The sequence below is a fragment of the Schistocerca cancellata genome, chromosome 2 (genome assembly GCF_023864275.1).
Source record: "Schistocerca cancellata isolate TAMUIC-IGC-003103 chromosome 2, iqSchCanc2.1, whole genome shotgun sequence".
Classification (NCBI taxonomy): domain Eukaryota; kingdom Metazoa; phylum Arthropoda; class Insecta; order Orthoptera; family Acrididae; genus Schistocerca; species Schistocerca cancellata.
In genome coordinates this window covers 1,149,404,608-1,149,425,707 of record NC_064627.1, presented here as the reverse complement: position 1 = coordinate 1,149,425,707, position 21,100 = coordinate 1,149,404,608, and the positions used below count along the sequence as shown (strand labels likewise).

General features: G+C 38.2%; 1 protein-coding gene across 1 annotated transcript in view; it reads left to right on the top strand.

The window, feature by feature from the left end:
- Positions 1-21,100, top strand: part of LOC126163185 (ATP-binding cassette sub-family C member 4-like) — a 173,701-nt gene that overhangs the window by 73,502 nt on the left and 79,099 nt on the right. The window contains exons 4-6 of the mRNA XM_049920136.1: positions 3,434-3,638; positions 12,059-12,284; positions 14,979-15,135. Of these exons, the coding sequence (XP_049776093.1) occupies positions 3,434-3,638; positions 12,059-12,284; positions 14,979-15,135 (588 nt within the window). The remainder of the gene's footprint in view (positions 1-3,433; positions 3,639-12,058; positions 12,285-14,978; positions 15,136-21,100) is intronic.

The following is a 21,100-nucleotide window of genomic DNA, read 5'->3' as shown; positions in this document are numbered from 1 at the left end:
CCTCCAGCTGCTTCCACCAGAACCTGTAATCCTGTTGGATAAGTCAGTTAACAATCTCTGCGGTTGTGCATCAGAAACCAGGCTGTGGCAAGTTCTGTGTAGGTCAATAATGGGGATAGTCTGCTAATACGTAAGAAATAGTCTACCACGATACTGTACAAAAAAAACTAGGATTTAACATTCCAGAACATCAGAGTCTTCAGAGAAGGAGCAGAAGCTTGGATTAATCCAAGGATAGGGAAGGAAATTGGCCAAGTGTTCTTCCAAAGGAATCATCCTAGCATTCACCTGGAACAATTTAGGGAAATCATGAAAAACCTAAATCAGGGTGGCCATATGTGGGTTTGAACCATCGTCCTCCTAAATGGGAGTCCAGTGCACTAATCACTGCATCACCTTGCTTGTTACAATATTGTCAGTTCCATGAATGTGTAAATATGGATAGCAAACTTGCATACCTGTATGTACTCAATATGGTGTAACTGATGAGGGCAGCACTTATCACTGACTTTCCAGAAAGCCACCATGATGGGCTTATGGTCAGCGAAAGTACTGACACACCTGGCCTCTATGCAGGGGTGGAACTGTTCCATGCTCTCATACATTGTGAGGAGATTCCTGTTGTAAGCACTCCTCCGAGTGCGAGTGGGCTGCAGTTTCTGTGACAAAAAATTCAATGGCTGCCAGAGTTCTTTCACTCTTTCATGTAGTGCTGCACTGATCACAAACTGGCAGGTGTCCACTACTAAGGCCAAACGTGCTCCAGGGTGGGGGTCCGTTAAAGACAGCAGTTCCGGGAAAATGTCGACGATAGGGGTTTACAACTGTGAGAAACCTCTTGAGGTCTTTGTAGTTCTGAGGTTGAGGGAGAGAAGGTAACACCTCCAACTTTTCCAGCAAAGAAGAGATGCCATGGGCTGACATTTTGAAGCCAAGGAAAATTATCACTGGTTCACCGAACACTCACTTATCTTCACATGGCGTGACGCCATGGGTACTTCCCTTCAAATGTTTCTCATGGTCCTGGGTGTTTTCAGAAAATACCAAAATGTCATCAAGATAAGCAAGGCAGTAATGTAGTCCCACTCAACACAGTCCAGAAAACGCTACAAAGTATGGGCAGGATTTTTAAGTTCAAATGGTGTAACCAAAAATTCAAGAAGCCCAAACAGGGCAGTCACTGCAGTCTTTATACGTCCAGCTTTGCGTCAGGTATCTGCTCATAAGCTTTACGACAATCTAACACCTGGCCAGTGAATTTGTGAAATCCTGGACAGGATATCTGTCCAGAATGATTCTGCTGTGATAGTAAACCCACCAGCACCTGTCATCATCCAAGTAGGCTTGCTGATGTTGTCCACCCTGCAGTATAAGCAAGATGTCAGTTGTCCCTTGACCGAAAAAATAATGCAACCATTGGCTGTAAGAATGAGGCATATTTTATACAAGTTCACAGTCAACACACTTTTTATAACAAAGTTGGTGCCTGGAAGGGCTTGGTCACTGTTAGGAACACAAAGTTTCACCCATAATTGGTAGAAAGTCCAGTGTCAAACCCCATTGTTTTTGGTCTAATTGTATGGTTGAGTCATTGACTGCTTTCAAGGAAGCTGCACCAGTGCATTACACATTGGGAAAGGCACTAAAAAGCAGTGTGCTGACATCTGACCTGATGTTGACTAAAAATGTCAGACCTGTAGAATGATCAGAAATGAAAAGTCTTTGAGATGTAGTGTATGTGAGTGTTGTCAGGTAAGTTGACTCACATATTGTAGCATTCCCTTACTGTAGCTGCTGACAGTTGCGACAATCTTCATACTTAAACAGATTGTGAGAGGCATGTGGATGGGAGCATGGTGCTTTGCACTTCAGAGCTTGAAAACCAAAATGCTTGTGGAACCAGCAAAATCCTGACCAGTTAGGTTCATGATGTCTGAGATTCTGCGAGTAGTTAGTTTGCTTGACTGAGCCATCTGCCACTGTGTTCTGCAGTTGCAACTTCTGTAGTTGTTTAGTTAGCTACTTGAAGGCAGAGCAGAGAAATCAGAGATCCTCAGTGATGTTTGGTGAGTGTTGGTTGGTCAGGTCAGTGAACAACAGTGAACAACAGTGGTTGTGCACCTCCTGTTGTCTGGCAAGCAGGACATGCATTCTGTCGACCACTTGCAGCATAATGGTCGACTTATGTGAACAAGTTAAGGTTAAATGCAGCTGTGGAGTTAAATGTTGCTGCCAAATGTGTAACAACAGAGCATCCAAAATAACACTAGAATTGACCATAGTGCATAAGTGACTCCATAAGTCAGAAGGCGACCTTTTGCCTCATGATAAAGAAGCTGTGTTAGGCACTGATTTGTTGCTTTCTTGCATCGAGATATCAATGCCATGTTGAGGTGCTGTAGGCTTTCTATGAAGGGAAGTGTAAAATAATGTGTGACACTACTGAAAAAACACTTTGGTCGAAGTTGGAGATCACAAACATAAATTGTTTAAGTGCATCATACTTCTGCTGTTGCATGAAAATGTTCTCCATAGTAGCGAACCACATATCTAGCTATTTGGGCGTAAACAGTGGAGTCTGAGTTTGTAATTGTGATATGTGTGGTCCGCAAGAGCTGTCATTTGGAAAGTTTGTATCTTGTATGAGCCTCATCCTCGCAGGTGATTGAATGGAGAGTATGTTCACATTTGCTTTGATATCACACTGTCCTGCTGTCTGATTGTGTGAAACAATGTCCTATGGCAGTGTCACTGAATGTGATGGCACAATCTGCATTGGTGATCCCATTATGCCTCTGTTGATACTGGCTTGAGGTGAAAAATACCATGACAGCAGTAGCATAGAAAGGAGCTGTAGAACCTTGATCTAATCCTCGATGTCATGAATTGCTCCATCAGTGGCACATACAATAGTTTATGCCCAGACAACACACCGATACATGATAAAGTGAGTTACAGATTAATAATATGTCCACTACCACAACACTTTAGTTCTGGGTTCACCACTTACTAGGAGCACTTGTACTAGATAAATGACATGTATATAGATATTGTACAGCAGAAAAAACTTTATGGGCACAACTTATACAAAAGTACATGTGAGACATTAGCAAATATCAGTGGAAACAAGAGTCAGAGAATGTAGTTTTATGAAGATCCACTACACTCAGTACAATGTCAATTACTGATTCTGTCACTCCCACAAAATTTTCCTGAAAAGCTAACTTACACTGAAGCAACTCCTGTAAATAGTTCATAGTAGATGAAAATGGTTTTCTTTGCTTCAGCTCAGAACATCAGTGAAGTAATCTATATATTTTTTAAAATGAACAGCAAAATATTTGATGCTATGTTAATGAAACACATAATATGTTAATATCATTCACATTTGTTACTATTAAAATGTTTAATTAATAATTCCTGTCTTATGCAGCACAGCAAAACCAGTGCTTTTGGGTTACCTACTGAAGCACTTTAATCCTGGATCAACAGTCACAAGGGAAGAGGCCTTTTGGTATGCAGGAGCCCTCATAGTTGTTTTGTTTGTGAACATGACAATGATGCACCAAGTTAATCTGTTGGGACAGCGTATTGGAATGAGAGCAAGAATTGCTTGTTGTTCAGTTATCTACAGAAAGGTAAAGTAAATATTTAGGCCTACTTTTCCTTTTAGTTTTATAAATAGTAGTTACTCAATAATGTGTAAGTTATTGAACTTTTTAGCTCATAACACACTCCGGATTCCACAATATTTCGTAACATGTATCTCAGAGATCCACTTTCACAGCAGCCACTGCATCTTCAGGCTTACAGAGCTTGTGTAAGCTAGCTGTCATTATAGTAAACTTCCACAATGCAAGTTGTAATATCCAGAAAAAAAAAAACAGTAGAGATTAAATAAATGGTGGCTGATAACATGAACAGTGTATTCCAATACACAACTGGTTAATTCAACTAAAGGAACATCTTTATCATTGTCAGATGTATTGTGTTGTTTCATACATAAATAAAATATATCAAGTTTGTTTCCATGTGGAAACAGATGTGCCCAGCATCTGCATTTATTTCAAGTTAAAGAGTACAGCAACTAGTCACAAATAATGTTTATTGCAAATCCAGGTTCTGGTCACTATGTCGCTACTCTCAGCGCAGCAAATCTAAGTTAAAATATTACAACCACTTATACATACACATAGTTCCAACTGGACTATACATGTCAGAGGTTGAGTCCACATTATGTGTATATATAAGTGGTTGTAAGGTTTCAACTTGCACTGTTGCACTGAAGATGGCCACACAGTGAATTAAATCTAGATTTGCAGTAAGCATTATTTGTGTGTGCTTTACTCTTTACCACTTCCATGCAATACAGAATGAATTAACTGAGGAACACAAGATAGGTGTGGCAAACAACTGCTATCACAAGAAGCAGGAACTCAGCTAACTTTAGAAAGCTTGTACAACATTATTGGCTGGATCTCCCAAGGAGTAGGTTTAGCTGCTTAATCAGAAAGGTTTCCTTTCTTTGCACGTTTTGGCATCCTTCCTGTGCAGTATGTTGGTGTTTTATTGTATGCAACGTGCGCACATAGAGTGCAGTATCGTGTTCGTCTTGTTTGTCTTGTTGATGAAAAACGGGGAATATTGTCACATGTATGTTGAAGACACATGGTATTTAATCCAGGATATAGGTTCAAGTGCTATATGCCACCACCTCATCTCCCCTCAATGAACAGATACTGGGTTCTTCAAGCAGAAGGCATGGCAGCTATCTTTGTGTCAAGCACTAAAGTACCACTGCAGTTATTGCAGCAGACAGTCACTCCAAGCAAAATCAACTAGTATTGATATGGAAGATAAAAGTTGATGAATTGGAGGTTCTAGGGAAAAAGAGACTCATAAATTGTTCTCCCTGACTGTTTGTTTTACAAGGTTTTACAAGTTTTACAAGGTTCATTCGTGGGAGGCAGAATATCAAAGACATGAAATTAAGAGATTCTCAGTTTAATTTCATGAAGTTAATTAATATTTATTGGCTCAAAAATTAAAATTTCATATTAAAACTCTATATGTATTCAGTAGTATAAGCTGCCTGTTGTGCTGTTGGTGAAATTAGGGTACCAAATTTCTGAAATGTGTATGTATAAATCCTTTAAAACCTGAAATAGTTCAAGGAAAAACATAAGTTACCTCATTCTTCTATCCAGAATTATCTATTACTTAAAATCTATCCAGTGAGGCCTGAGATTTTTAGATTTGACATCTAGTTATTCCTTGACTTTTGCTTTAATTTTAACTTTGATAATGCTTATTCTGTTGTACAGAAAATATCAAGTGATTTGGATGACATATTAAATTTCAGGTACTCCCACAACTGTATTGTTCAAGTGGTATGCAAGTTGGGGGAAGATAATGACATGCTATCTCAGATAGAAATATAGTTACTAGATCATTATGTTTTCATTCCAACTTTGCTGCATTTCATGCATCATTATGCAAGGTGGGGCAGGAAAGTATCTCTAACTTTGAAGGTTAATCAAAGAAAGAAAGAAATATATTTTTTCATCAGTAAGGTTCAACTGGAAGTTAATTTCACGAAGTTTTGAAGAAGAAGTTCTGCATAACTTTGTGAAGCATCTGTTCTGGAATGTCACCCACTTCAACATATATTGAATTCCTCAAGGTTCATAGGGTCCTGGGCCAAGGTTTATACACCTCATTCTTGAAGTAGCCCCATAAAAAGTAGTCACATAGAGTTAAATCCTGAGAGCATAGGGCTGTGGAATGTCAGTGCACCAGGAGATCAAGGACATGAGGAAGATTTCCTTGAAAACAGTAATCAAATTTCTAGTAGGATAGGCCATGGTACCATCTTACTGAGACCATGAATACCAAATTCATTTCTTGAAACTGTGGATCAAGAAATTATTGGATCATGTTGATGTACTTCTCAGAACTGATGATAACAACATGCTCATTCTCTTTTGGGGAAAAAAGGCCCAATGATGCCATCACTATTGATTGCACACAAAAGTGTCACTTTTTCACAACACTAACCACATACACAAAAGTTCTCCACCCTTAATAAAACTTATTTCCAAACGATCCAAACTCCAGGTTGGAATATCAACAATAAGGAAAAATCAACCAATGGAAAATCTAGGATGGAGTAATGACAGTTTTATGAAAAGGATAGTTGCTGCTCACCAAATAGAGGAGATGCTAGGTCACAGATGTTGTTGTTGTGGTCTTCAGTCCTGAGACTGGTTTGATGCAGCTCTCCATGCTACTCTATTCCGCGCAAGCTTGATCTCCCAGTACCTACTGCAACCTACATCCTTCTGAATCTGCTTAGTGTATTCATCTCTTGGTCTCCCTCTACGATTTTTACCCTCCACACTGCCCTCCATTGCTAAATTTGTGACCCCTTGATGCCTCAGAACATGACCTACCAACCGGTCCCTTCTTCTTGTCAAGTTGTGCCACAAACTCCTCTTCTCCCCAATTCTATTCAATACCTCCTCATTAGTTATGTGATCTACCCATCTAATCTTCAGCATTCTTCTGTAGCACCACATTTCGAAAGCTTCTATTCTCTTCTTGTCCAAACTATTTATCGTCCATGTTTCACTTCCATACATGATTACACCGCATACAAATACTTTCAGAAATGACTTCCTGACACTTAAATCTATACTCGATGTTAACAAATTTCTCTTTTTCAGAAACACTTTCCTTGCCATTGCCAGTCTACATTTTATATCCTCTCTACTTCGACCCTCATCAGTTATTTTGCTCCCCAAATAGCAAAACTCCTTTACTACTTTAAGTGCCTCATTTCCTAATCTAATTCCCTCAGCATCAGCCAACTTAATTCAACTACATTCCATTATCCTCGTTTTGCTTTTGTTGATGTTCATCTTATATCCTCCTTTCAAGACACTGTCCATTCTGTTCAACTGCTCTTCCAAGTCCTTTGCTGTCTCTGACAGAATTACAATGTCATCGGCGAACCTAAAGGTTTTATTTCTTCTCCATGGATTTTAATACCTACTCTGAATTTTTCTTTTGTTTCCTTTACTGGTTGCTCAATATACAGATTGAATAACATCGGGGACAGGCTACAACCCTGCCTCACTCCCTTCCCAACTGCTGCTTTCCTTTCATGCCCCTCGACTCAGTCACAGGTAGGCATAACAAAAAGACTCAAACAAAGCTTTCAGCCAAACAGGCCTTCATCTGATAGACAACACACACAAATCACAACTCACACAGACATTACCACAGTATCTGGCAGCCAAGGCTAGATTTGACAGCCAGATACTGTGTTCATGTTGTCGTGTGTGTGTTTGTGTGTGTGTGTGAGAGAGAGAGAGAGAGAGAGAGAGAGAGAGAGAGTGTGGTTTTTTTTTTTGTCTGGTCTGATGAAGGCCTGTTTGGTTGAAAGCTTTGTTTGAAAGTCTTCTTGTTGTGCTACACAATGAGTGCAGCATCTATCCTTTTCATAATAATGTCAACAATAAGTAAAAGATAGATTGCTCCTCCAGACAGCGCTCTGCTCACCTTCCACCCATACCTTGCATCCCCTCCCCTTCCCTGCCTCTCCAGATTGCTGTTTTCATTCTATGTGGCAGTTGCATTCTGGTACTAGCTGCCAGAGATGGTGGTTATGGGTGACTGAGGTGCTTGCTTGTGTGAATGAATGTGTGTGTGTTTTTCCTTTTCTGACAAAGGCTTTGGTCAAAAGCTGGTGTGTAAGTGTCTTTTCATTGTGCCTGTCTACAACTCAATGTGTCATCTTTATGGTACGTAACTATCTATCTTTTTGTTGAAATCAATTTCCAGTCAGCAAGGGGAATTTGATAATGAGGGCATAGGTGCACTGCATGCTGTATTTACGTGGTAGACCAGTTCTGGGAAAAGTATGTTTTGATGGCAAAAGTGTATTGCTCATTCATCCAAGCCATTTTCACTACTGACAATGGCACTAGAGGAAACTTTCACTGCCACAAGTCCATTCCCACCCTTCAATAAGTCCCCTCCGTTCACAGTATCAGCTTGAAATTGGGGATACTTCCCTGAACCACCCTGTATTAGTGAAGTACTGTCATCAAGGTCACCATACAGATTGTTAAAAAAAAGTGTTCCATATTTTGAGAGGTGATAATATGGATCAAAACAAGACCAAAAATCCAGTAAAGATGAGCTCTAAAATGGACTCTGTATGAGCTTTGAGCACTTGTTCATCATCTTTGCTATTACAAACCGCCTACAGAATGAAGGAAACAATTGAAAAAAACATTATTCTGTTACTGTGAAACAGCAGAGCTTCTAATGTAATCTATCTGCTATTACATATAACCACTTTTTGTCAGCCATCACTAAAGTGGTGCTCAATATGATGTCCATGCATAGTAAGACATGCTTCTGTCCAGTGTTTAAAAACTCTAGTCCTGTCATGGTTAGTCTGGCAGGCATTGATGATGCATTCCTGTAGTGTATGCACATCATTAATGGTGCTTGTATGCACCAAAGGTTTCAAGTGTCCCCGCAACAAAAAATCCAGGAGATTAAAATTGAGAGAATGAACTGGCTAATGCACTGGACCTCTCGACCAATCCATTGCCCATTAAATGTCTGTGTGAGATGTTCCCAGTCATTTTGGAGAAAATGGTCTAGTGCTCCACCATGCATGAACCAATTGTACCTGGTACCTCCTCTAGTAGGACAGGCATATCATTTGATACTGATGATACTTAGCACCAGTCAACCTATTTGGTAGTACATAAGGTCCACTTAGTTTGTCACTAATAACTCCTATCCAGACATTAATTGAAAATCAGCATTGATGCCTTGCTTCTCTGACTACATGTGGAGTTGCATCAGCCCATATCTGTTGGTTGTGAAAATTGACAATCCCACCTCTACTGTGAAAAATCATCACACCTTTTCAATGATAATTGGCGAAATTGGATTCTGGTAGATGTATCTTGTGATCAAAGAACTTGGACATGCTATACAAATTATGGGTATAACAATTGTTCACACAGGATTGTCCCGACTATAGGACGACTAACCTGATAGATGCTGCTATTCTGCCTATGCTATTTCCAGGGTCTTTTTCTAGTTGTTGCAATCCTCCACAACAGGAGTACAGCTGGTGTGAGGTCTGCAACCATCCACTGCTGATGGAGCTATAGGCCCACAGTCTGTAATCTGGCTGAATAATTGAACAATTGCTGCGTTCTGTATATTTTTCAGCATACAGAACACAGGTTGAGTGGTTGCTTTCATTTGATAGCCCATAGTACAAGATCATATCTGACATTTCCCATGTAGAGTAATAAGCTTCCATTATGTGAGTAAGTGCAAGGATAAAACTACAATCTAAATGTATTTTACAAATGTGTGAAAACACTACCTGTGTCCATGAGAACTAACGTATGTGCTGTCCTTACCCAGAACTGTGGATATGGTTTACATTAACAACTCTAACAGATGCTCAGTGCACACTGTATTTCATAGAGAAATGTGTCCTCATTTGTTTACTGCATTCTGTAGGTCATCCAAATTTGCAAAGAGCTTGCAGTAGAAGGGATGTGTTTCACAGTAGCACAGATGAACAAGTGCTTGTAACTCATAAGGTTTGCATTTTAGAGCCCTTATTTACAGAACATTTTTGCCTTGTTTTGGACCATATTACCAAAATATAGAATACTTTTTTAAAACTCTTTGTATTAAATCAAAAGACTGGCATCTAGATGTTTGACAAATTATTTAGTTCTTTTTCTGTTTGTTTAAAATCTTATGATTAAAATTAATATTAAGTTTCATAACCAGTTATGAGTTGTTAATACTAATTAAAGAAGTGGATTAAGTCAAAAAATAATAAAACAGTATAAGAGTAATCTTTTTGATTTAATATTCACTCTCTGATGAAAAGTATCGAGACAGTCATAGGTGATGCGGAATTGACAGCTAGATCTCACAAGAGATGGACAAAAATAATTTTTTTAATGGAAATTGAATGTCCTTGAAGTCTTATTTATGATGGGTCTATTTTTCAATAATGACATCATAAAAATAGTAGTACATCATGACATTTATATCTCTTGCTCAAATAATGATTGTAAGTTACAAATCAATTTCAAATATGAAGAAACTGTATGTTACATAAAATAAAGCACACATTACATAGATATTTAGAAAATAGATTTTTATTACAAGATCAAGTTTACAATGATTTGCTATGAAGTAAGTCATTTTACTTCACTTGAGCGTAGACAGATAGCCCAATTGAATTTTCAAATACATAAGAAAGTATCAGTTATTTACAATAATATTTGAATAACTGTAAAGTTCTGTATGATTCCCCATTAAATATAGGATACGAATATTGTATATAAGATAATACATTTCAAAAATTATGAAAAATTTCTTCATCTTTCTCATCAATAATTCCCATTTTGATTCACACTGAACAACCTCCCAGTTTTTTATTATGCGCAGCTACGCATTAAAAATGGTAGTCAGTTTTAAAGATTTCCATGAGGTACTAACATTTTTGAGTCAGTCATCTTATTATACTTGGTACTTGAAATAGAACACTGAAGCAATTTTTCTAATGTCAAGACTGCATCATCAGAAAGTCCTTACATAAAATTCATATACCTCCAGTGTTGTGTTACGTTTGCATCATAAACATTATCAGTCGAGACCAACATTGTATGTTACATCAATATGTACTGTGAGATTACCTTAATCTTTTCTCAGAATTATGTGCAGTATATCATCATAAACAAGAATACAACAGATTACATGCTATAGAACCTTGAATGTAGCAGAATCTCTATAAACATTATTAAAATACCATCATACTACTATATATCTCAGTACTATATCCCCAAATAGAAAAATACTCTGAAAGTAATTTGTATATTCCATTCATAATAATGATACAAGTGTTCTACAGTAAGAAATATATACAAGTGTTCTAAAGTAAGAAATATATTTTTCATTATTTCTAAGTTTTCCAATATTTCATGTTCTCCAATGAGTTTTTCTTCTCTTGCAATAACATCACAGTACTAGTTGAACAGACATAGTTTGCAAAACTTCTAACTTTTTCATTTCCTTTAAAGTTATTCATTTACCAAGATATCAGATGTTTTGTGTATAATCAGTGGAAGGAACCACTCAAGAGTTCCAAAATGCTTCCAACAGAAAGAATAAGGTACAGTGGTCAAACCACTCCTCATAATTCGCACATTTCTGTAACTGTGCTAAATGATGCTTGAGGTGTTGTAAAGTGCAATGCTACTAGACGTTGGAAGACTGGAAACAACTGATTTGGAGTGATGGATCATGCTATACCCTCTAGCAATCCAGTGGAAGGGTTTGGGTTTGCCAAATGTCTGGAGAACATTACCTGCCATCATGTGTAATGCCAAAAGTGAAGTACGGAGGAGATGGTTTTCCAGTATGGGGGTGTTTTTGTGGTTAGGGCATATTTCCCTTATTACAGTTAAGAAAACATTAAATGTGGAAGGTTATGAACACATTTCACAGCATTATGTACTGAATACATTAGAGGAACGGTTTGGAGATAGTGATCGTATCAGCGTGACAGTGCACTCTGTCATAAAACAGCAATTGTGAGGCAGTGGTTTGAGAACAGTAATAGTCCTGAAATGGAATGGCCTGCCCTTAGTCCTGACCTGAACCCAATGGAACGCCATTGGATTGAGTTAAAAATTTGATTTTTCTGCAGACCCCCACTATCTTCTTTGGATTCAGCTCTTGAGGAAGAATAGATTGCCATTCCTCCAAAGACATTCAGATACCTTACCGAAAAAGCCCCCAGCAGAGTTCAAGCCATCATAAAGGTTAAAGGAGCATACACCCAACATCAGTGTCCACTAATAGGTGCCCAGATACTTTTGATGAGGTAGTGAGTATACTGTGACTACATACAGTAGTGCATTGTTCTCAACTTAGTACTCTTCATAGTATGATATTCTGACTGAAATTTTGCATCAAAAGAATATATTGTTTTCAGATAATACGGCTGAGTAAAACAGCTCTGGGCCAGACAGCTGCAGGTCAGATGGTAAATCTTCTTTCAAACGATGTGAACCGGTTTGATGTACTACCACAATTCTTACATTATATATGGATGACTCCAATTGAAACAGTGATTGTTACATACTTTCTGTGGCAAGCAGTGAACTGGGCATCAATTATTGGAGTTGTTGGTTTGTTTTTGCAGACTGTTCCTGTACAAAGTAAGTTTGTTTTTACATACTAAGTCTACAAAAATATGTTACTGGTATATATGTTTTCCAAACTTCATGTTAGTCATGGTAATGCTTTGAGCAATTAATATAACTTCATATTGATGAAGATATTCTATTTCCTCCTTCGGTATATCGTGTTCTGGAGGAAGATGACTTAAATCAGGAGTTCTAAGATTATTGTAATAGTTGCACTGCCAAATTCAAATATAGGGAAATGTTTCCAAAAACTTATATGGATTTCAAAACTCTAAAATATATACATCTTATAATCCCATATAGTTTTTACCTAATGGGATGTCTTCATTTTATTGCATTTTGTATAATTGTATGTTTGTCTATAACACAAACACATTTTTGGGGCAAGTGTACCTCAATTTGTTATGAACAGTAGCACCATTCACATGATGACTCTGTCGCCACTGTGGCCTATTTCTCACCATATTTAATTATGTGCAGCAATGCTAAGCAGACTTTGTGTGTATGATGATGCTGCTGTGGCTTTGTTATATTAGGACATATATTAAAACAAATATGCTTCATCATATCTTAAGCATATGGGTTCTACATTTTCGTTGTGGCATGGTTTACTATTTTAATATGTAGACCACCAGTTAGTTGTTTTTGGTATTTCACCACCGACCTGATGAAAACAGGTACACTGAGGGCAAAAAAAAAAAAAACTTAGTGCTCATAGACTGAAATAAAGAAATTTATCTAAACTATTACTGAAGTTAGCACCACAAACAGATGGACAAACCATTACCATAAATCTCCCATGTTTGCTCATCTCCCAGCATTGCAGAAAGATTTGTTTTTTCATTCAAAATATTTGAATAAAATCTGATAATCAAAAATGTTGTCCCATCATTCTTCTGTGTACCCAACTCTCATTAAGCACACGGTAATAAAAAATACATAATAGGAGCAGAGCTGAATGGGGAACCATCCTAGTTACGATGTGAGCCAAAAATGGGAAACTCCACAAACTTTATCGACTTTAACTTAACGCAGATTGTTATTACCCGGCTAGGAAAGACCATCTCGGAAAAGGTGAAGCTCGTCGGCTGTTCACATGCTACTATCGAGAGCATCTATGGGAAATCATTGAAAGATGGTCAAACCACAAGTAGGTGGCAGGATCTGTTCCTCACAAGTGAAGAGGGAGTTCAGAGGTTTGCCTGCTCTGTAATGCAAGAGAGGGACCAGTGTGTGGCAGATTTGATGAGTTCAGGGTGGCAATTCTTCTGTAAAACCTGAAATTCTCAGGGAATTCTGTATTTTCAACCTAGCACTGAAATTGAATTTTATTGAGTTTTACAAATGATGTATTTTAAAATATTTCATATTTCAAAACGTGTCAGTTATATATTATTCCAGATAAATTATTGATGTTTAAAATCTGTGGTTAAACTACTGCTTATGGATGGTATTCCCCCCCACCCTTTAACCATTAATTTATCAGGAGCTTTCTGACACCATCTTCCTCCTCACACCTGGAATTCTCATGGATTTTCCCCCCAACTTTGGATAGCTGCCCTAGACAGGGTATGGTGCTGATGCAAGCACAAGTGTATCAGAGCACACATTTTTGAACATGAGGATCCACAGCCAATGACCGTACAGGTTTCCATGCTGATCAAGTGGCATTGTCAGTTATGATTGCAGGCAACACAGGATCATCAAGATTGGGCCAGGAATCAAGAGAAACATGTCACCTGGTCAGATGAATCATGTTTCTTGCTAAAGCAGATCAGTGATTGTGTCTGGATATGCCATTGTCTTGGTGAATTGCTGCTCAAAACATGCAGTGTGCCACAAGTGCAGCCAGGTGGTGGCAGTACTATGGTATGGGGGGGGGGGGGGCATTCAACTTTGCTTCCACAGAACCTGTTGCAACCATCATAATAGCTGTGGACTAACTGAAAACTGGTGCAGACCACCTGATTTCTTTATGCTTGATGTCTTTCCTGATGGTGATGGCATCTTCCATGAGGACAATGGTTCTCGTCACATGGCCAAAATTATGCTAAAACTGTTTGAGGAATGTAGTAGTGACAATGTCTTATCCACAAACCGTGACCTTAACCTGATGGAACACAGCTGGGATATTATTTGTGCCAGCTCTGTGCCATCAAACCACCAGCACATTATTTAAGAGAATTGTGTGACCTGTGTGTGCATAAGGGTCATGGGCCAGATAACTACCAAGAACTTTTTAAATCCATTGGTTGTGAACGGCTGCTGTATTCTGTTACAAAGGTGGATCAACATGCTATTAAGCAGATGGTTATAATGTTTTGGCTCTGTTTTGGCTCATTAGTGTATAACTTCATTAATTTACAGCCACAGGGCTCATCCACCCTTATTGTGCATAAATTAATATATATCAATTGGGTTTTAATTCACTATTACCCTAGAGTGCTTGTATTTCACAATACTAAATGACTTGGTCTGGAAATTACATATATTTCATGATATTTGAACGCTTTTGCCATTATGTCTCAAATGTTAATGACCATAAGATGCTTTCATCCAGAGCTGATTGGCACATAGCATCGCAGTATCTATATTTCGTTATTCGAGTTCATTTAGTTGTTACACTGAAGTTTGCTTAGTATAATTATCTGTCATTTAATTCTTTATAGGGGCCAAACACTTTTGAACCATAAAATTTTCTTTCAGCATACATGACCAAACTGACTACAAGGTTTCGTTTGAAAGTTGCTGTGAGGGCAGATAATAGAATAAGGCTGATGAATGAAATAATCACAGGAATTCAAGTGATAAAAATGTATGCCTGGGAAAAGCCTTTTGAAAAAATGGTCGAATTGGCTCGAAGGTAAGCATTATTGTGAAATATGATACCCGAAAAAACTAAAAAAATATAATTTTGTTGACGTCACTGTATAATTATATGGAATACTCTGTTTTCTATTTATCAAAATAGTGTTAAAAAGAAAAATAAGTCCCAGATATGCTCTGATCCACAACATTGCACTTTTCATTTTAAATGTGCAGGTTCATTCTGAAGACTATTGAGATCAGCTAGTTAGTCAGTTAGTTTTTTGTTCACTCATGATAATTTACATGATGATATGAGATATTTCATCTTAATTGAAAAAGGCAACATTTTTAAAAAAATGGCTAATGCATGCATACAGTAATATTACCTTATTAAAAAATACGCCATTCGATTATCACTGATCACTCTCTACACTACACTGCACACACAGTCTGCCCCGACAGCTGAGTGGTCAGCATGAAGGATTGCCGTCCTACGAGCCCGGGTTCGATTCCCGGCTGGGTCGGAGATTTTCTCCACTCAGGGACTGGGTGATGCGTTGTCTTCATCATCATTTCATCCCCATCCAGCTCGTAGGTCGCCCAGTGTGGCATCAAATGTAATAAGACCTGCACCAATGCGGCTGAACCTGCCCCACGAGGGGCCGCCTGGCCAATGACGCCAAACCTCTCTCTCCATCTCTCTCTCTCTCTCTCTCTCTCCATCTCTCTCTCTCTCTCTCTCTCTCTCTCTCTCTCTCATTTTCTTTCTCTCTCCCTACCTCTCTCCCTCCTCCTTCAATTGACCTCAGGACCCAGTATACGAGCCATTCTATCACATTCATGTTGTTCCCTTGGCCCATATGAAACAACTGAGACAGGTCACAGCGCCACAGTGAAGGGGATGTTAACCTCAAGAAAATGACAGGAGGTTAGAATTTTCCCCTCACAGAATGTGGGTATAGAATTGATTAAGATATGACAGTATAGTGCAGAATGACAGTTGTTTATTATTAAATAATGTTAATTTTTGCTGTTCTCTATTCTGTGTTATCCAAACAATCTCTGACTTTGTAGTACAAATTGTTTAATAATTATGCTAAATTTTAGTTCTCTCTTCGATCTCCTTAAGCAATTTGTAGTCCATGTGTACTCCAGCTTAAGGCAGGTGAAACAAGGTGACATTCGGCTCCATGGGGACTTGTATACAATGCAATCCATAGCTCAGGGTCTGTGTGTGGTGACATTTGAAAACCAAAAAGGCCACCAAGGAGACTATGGCATTTAATTACACATTATTTAAAAATATTATCTGTGAAACCTAACAAAAAGAGTTGATTCTGAAGAAATTGCAATTACAATACATTGTGAAATATTTTAAAAAAGTTATTATCTGTAAAATCTAACTAGTTATTAAGAACATTATTGCTATATCACTTCTTATGACTACATAGTTGTAAAACTCCCAGAATATCTAACTTCTTGCCTAAAGGGGCATTGTGAAGAAATTACATGTTGTGGTTGATGCTGGTAAGTGCTTTGAGTCTCGTAGATGATCACCGATTGCTGTGTTATTATGTTTTCCAGTATGTTCTCTATACCTGGCGAAAAAAGGTTGACCAGTTTGACATATATAGAATCAGTTATTCGATATGGCATTATTTTTTAGGGAAACTCGGGAAACGTTACAAGAATTTTAAAGTTGCAAAAAAGAATCATTCGCAACATGTACTCTGCACGTCCGAGGGCATCGTGTTGACTATTATTTAAGACCTAAAAATATTAACTGTTCCCTCCTTATACATCCTTGAGGTGGTTCTTTTCCTATGCAGCAGAGCTGATCTATTTAAAAAAAAAAAAAAAAAAAAAAAAAAAAAAAAAAACATTTTGAACACTCATACGACACAAGACATAAAGAAAACTTTATGCTCACCTCTTGTCACTTAAAACTACATGCGCAGACTCCTCAGTATATAGCCGTGAAAATTCACAACACAATAAAAGTGTGTGACATAATGAATATGAAGATAAATACTTTAAAAAGCAAATTGAATGATTTTCTAATTAAACGATGCTACTACTCTGTGGAAGATTTCGTGAAGGATGAACTGATACAAAATTTAAAACAAGCAAATTGTAACCTTGATGTGTCTGCTGTACATCAGACATATGTTCTGAAATTATGTATGTTATGAGATGAATAAAACACATTACACACATCACAAATTTCACCTTTACACTGGTCAAATTCTAGCTTATATGCACTAAGCTCTTTATATTTGTCACTATTTTCTCTGATTGTGTGCCATAATTGAAATCTTAAAATTATTGACAGTTTGAAAAGTTATTGAAATATCAGATTTATAGAATTGCCATTCAATTTTTGTCAAAAACAAAAATCCTCTATGTATTTTTATTTAATTTTATTTTTGGGAGGCTTACTGCTATTGCTGTTGTTCAGTTGCCTTATCAATCTTTTATATAATTTCTCAACTAATTGGCTATCAAATCTATTGTTTAAAACAATCTTCTTCATAAAAATGATTCAGTGACCATAAAGTCTGGTTTTAGTGGTAATTTAAGGATTCTATGAAACATGAAGTTAAAAAATGCATATGTATATCACAGGAGTCTGTCATTATAATGGAAACTCTACACATTAGTTTGAGGAAAATGCTGAACTTATGTTTGCCATTTACTTTTTTAATAGTGACATCTAGGTAATGTATTTTTTTTCTTTTTCTGTTTGTGTGGTAACTTGAATATTCTTATGCATCCAATTTAAAGCTGTTAGGCAATCTAGCACTGTCTGTTTGTCACCCTTAAAGAGGGTAACCATGTCATCTACAAATGTTCTACACTATACAGTCTTATCATTGCAACTTATGTTATGAACAAAATATTTTCTAAACTATTAAATGATAAATTTTCTCGTAGACTGTAAAATAATTATCGGATAGTGGCCGTTCCAGTAATTCACTCAATTCTGCGACATCAGTCTGGCTCAATTGTTCATGTGTTAATAATTTTTTTTTCATAATTTTTAAGCATTCCTGAAAGAGGGCTGTTACTATATAAGTTCCCAATGTCAAATAATACCAGTGTGGGTTCATTATGAATCTCAGTGTTTTGTAAAACTAATGCAAGTTTCAGGCTGTTTTTAAGATTGAATTTTCAAAAATTTTGTTGAAAGATGTCCAATCTCTACTGTTTCATGTTAGGAATAAGCATTCGAGGCACCCACAAGGCACAGTTTTTTGTACTGCAGTTGTGCAATGGTGGCCTGTACATGCTCCCATGGTATGCCACACTTACCTGAAAGCTGGTGAATTCATCAGCATGAGTCTCGTCAATTGCCATATGCAGTTGTCTGCTCAGAGCTCTGTTACACAAGAGCAACTCACTGCAGCACATTGCTGATGTTGATACAATCATCACTTTACACAGTTTTAATTGTTCTATCGATTTCAATTGGAGGCACATTTTCTGTGGTTAGAAACTTAATTATAGCATGCTGTTATTCATTAACTCACATTGTAACATTAAACACAGCCATGTTAAATGAAACAATTTGGAGGTCTGTGGAAGCAGGCAGTTACAATTTACATCAGTGAAGTGGGATAATCGACTGAGTAATATGCATGATATGTAATGCTTCAACCAATATTGAGAACAGAATAAAAAATTTGGAGATGATACTTTTCAGCATGCCCTCATAGGTGATATGTGCACCCAGCAATATCCACGGCGGGACTCTGTGCGCTATGAGGAATGGTGTATCTGAACAGCTCTGAGCGTGTGGTGCCAACATTCAACCAGTCCATTACTTTGTGGTTGATACAGTAATTCATTACTTTGTGGATGATTTGCTGTATGTCAAAAATTTTGGATACCACACAGTCTGCACAACTGTTCAAACAGATGGGACTTGAACTGTCAGCCCTGATCAGCAGTTATCAAAGAAGCAGTGTTTGATTTGGCTGTCTTGTCCATCAGTGGAACTGGTTCCATCCAGTGTGTCACTCTGTTACTTGCTAATCATTCATAGAGGAAACCATGTGATTCTGGTAATGGCTCCATCAGATCCAAGTGGATGTATTACTATCCCTTTTGGTAGGCCCAATTTTCCGTGTGGTAGAAACGCTCGATCTCTCTGTGCTGGCAGTCAAGGCAAGCGAGGGTTCACTTCCTGAAGTTGGCCTTAACGTTGGGCCTCAAGAAATGCTCCATCACTAACTTTGTGGTGGATGGAAGAGTGTGACAAGTTATGTAAGTTGTCGAAAATAGCTCTGCGGAACTTATCTGGAACCAGTGGACATAATTTGCCTTGTAATACAATGCACAACAGGTGCAAGTCCATGCTATGGATCACTACTTGTTCCACTGTTAATCCAGGGGTGCTGTCGTGTAAGATCATCATTATCTGTTCACCTGTCTTTCTTCCTTTGCTGTTTCACTGAAATCTATCAAGGCACTATGTGCACTAATGTGTGATAGATCATTGGCGATTACATTGTCCACCCAGTTGACATGGCAGATGTAGGTAGTGAACTGCCCAATGTAATCCAGATGACAGAAGCAATGAGGAGTGCAATTCCTACTGTGCTTGGTAAGTGGCCATCACTCAGCATCCTCTCAGAAATACTCGATGGCTTCATAAAAGGCCAAAATTTCTTGGTTGTAAGTCAATCAGAGTTGCTGTAATTCAGTAAGTTGTCATGAGAACAAACTTAGATATTATTGTTGTCATCTACAATTTGTTGCAAAGGTGCCCCAATTGCTAATTTAGTAGCAGCCACAATTATGGACAGTTGCACCTAAGTTACTGGGTGTGCAAAAGTGATTGCATTGTGAAGGCACTTTTTGATAGTGTCAAATGCAAACTGCATCTCACAGGTCCACAGTAGCGGCTTTTTATCCCAAATATTTTTACCCACCATCACACATCACCGTGTGTCCCAGGAATGTAATCTTTTCATTCTTAACTGGTATTTGACCTTGTTTACAACTATTCCAAATTCATCCAGTGAATGGGAGACCAGTTGCAAGTGTTCCTTGTGTTGCTCAGGTAGAGAAGAAAAAATCAGTGCATCATCTAGGTACAGAAAACAGAACTGGAGGTGTCTGAGAGTGCTATCAATAAAACAATGACAAGTTTGGGCGGCATTTTTAGCCCAAAATGGATGTGCAAGAATTCAAATAATCCAAAATCTATATTGATGTTTGGTCATGAGAATGTCTTCTGTTGCCATTTGAATCTCGAGGTATACCTTTTCACAGTCAGTAACACTGAATATGGTGGTGACAGTCACTGAGTGAGAAAAGCTCTTTCTATTAGGGATTGGATACCTGTCTAGTACCATTCTGGCATTTAATGCCCCGTAGCCCCTGCAAGTCATAAATGCGCCATTGCTCATCGGCACTAAGTGGATGGGTGAGGCCCATGCACTACGTGGTGGTTGTACAATATCCTTATTTAATAGTCCACTGGCAGCTGCTTTCATGACATTTAACTTAGCTGCAGTTAGACACTGTGCTTTCTGGAAGGCTGGAGGTCCTTCAGAAGTGTGTATTCTGTGGACAGCTCTGTCCCTAGTGCCATGCTGTTCTGGGGAGTGTAGAAACATCGGACAACATACAAGGAGGATGAGAAGATTCGCTGATGTCACAGTCACAGACCTGAATATACTCCCTGCCTACTGCATGAACTTCTCTGGTGGGGAGAGTAGGTGTAGACACTGACAGTTCCAGCTGGGTGATACGTTTGTGAATGTTACATACTGCCTCTTTACATAACAGTTTTACATCCTCTTTATCTCCAGTGTTCACAGCATCCAACTCCAACAAAGTTTGTGAAAGGCAGAGACACGGATTTAGTGGGGACGTGAGCAGTTTTGACATCTACCCACCCTTCGGACTGGTCATGTCTTTGTACTACTCGTACCACATTCTCAAGCCTGACTACCAGAACAACAGGTCCCTCTCGGCCAATACGGCAGGTTGCAGTTCGTGCCATATTTACA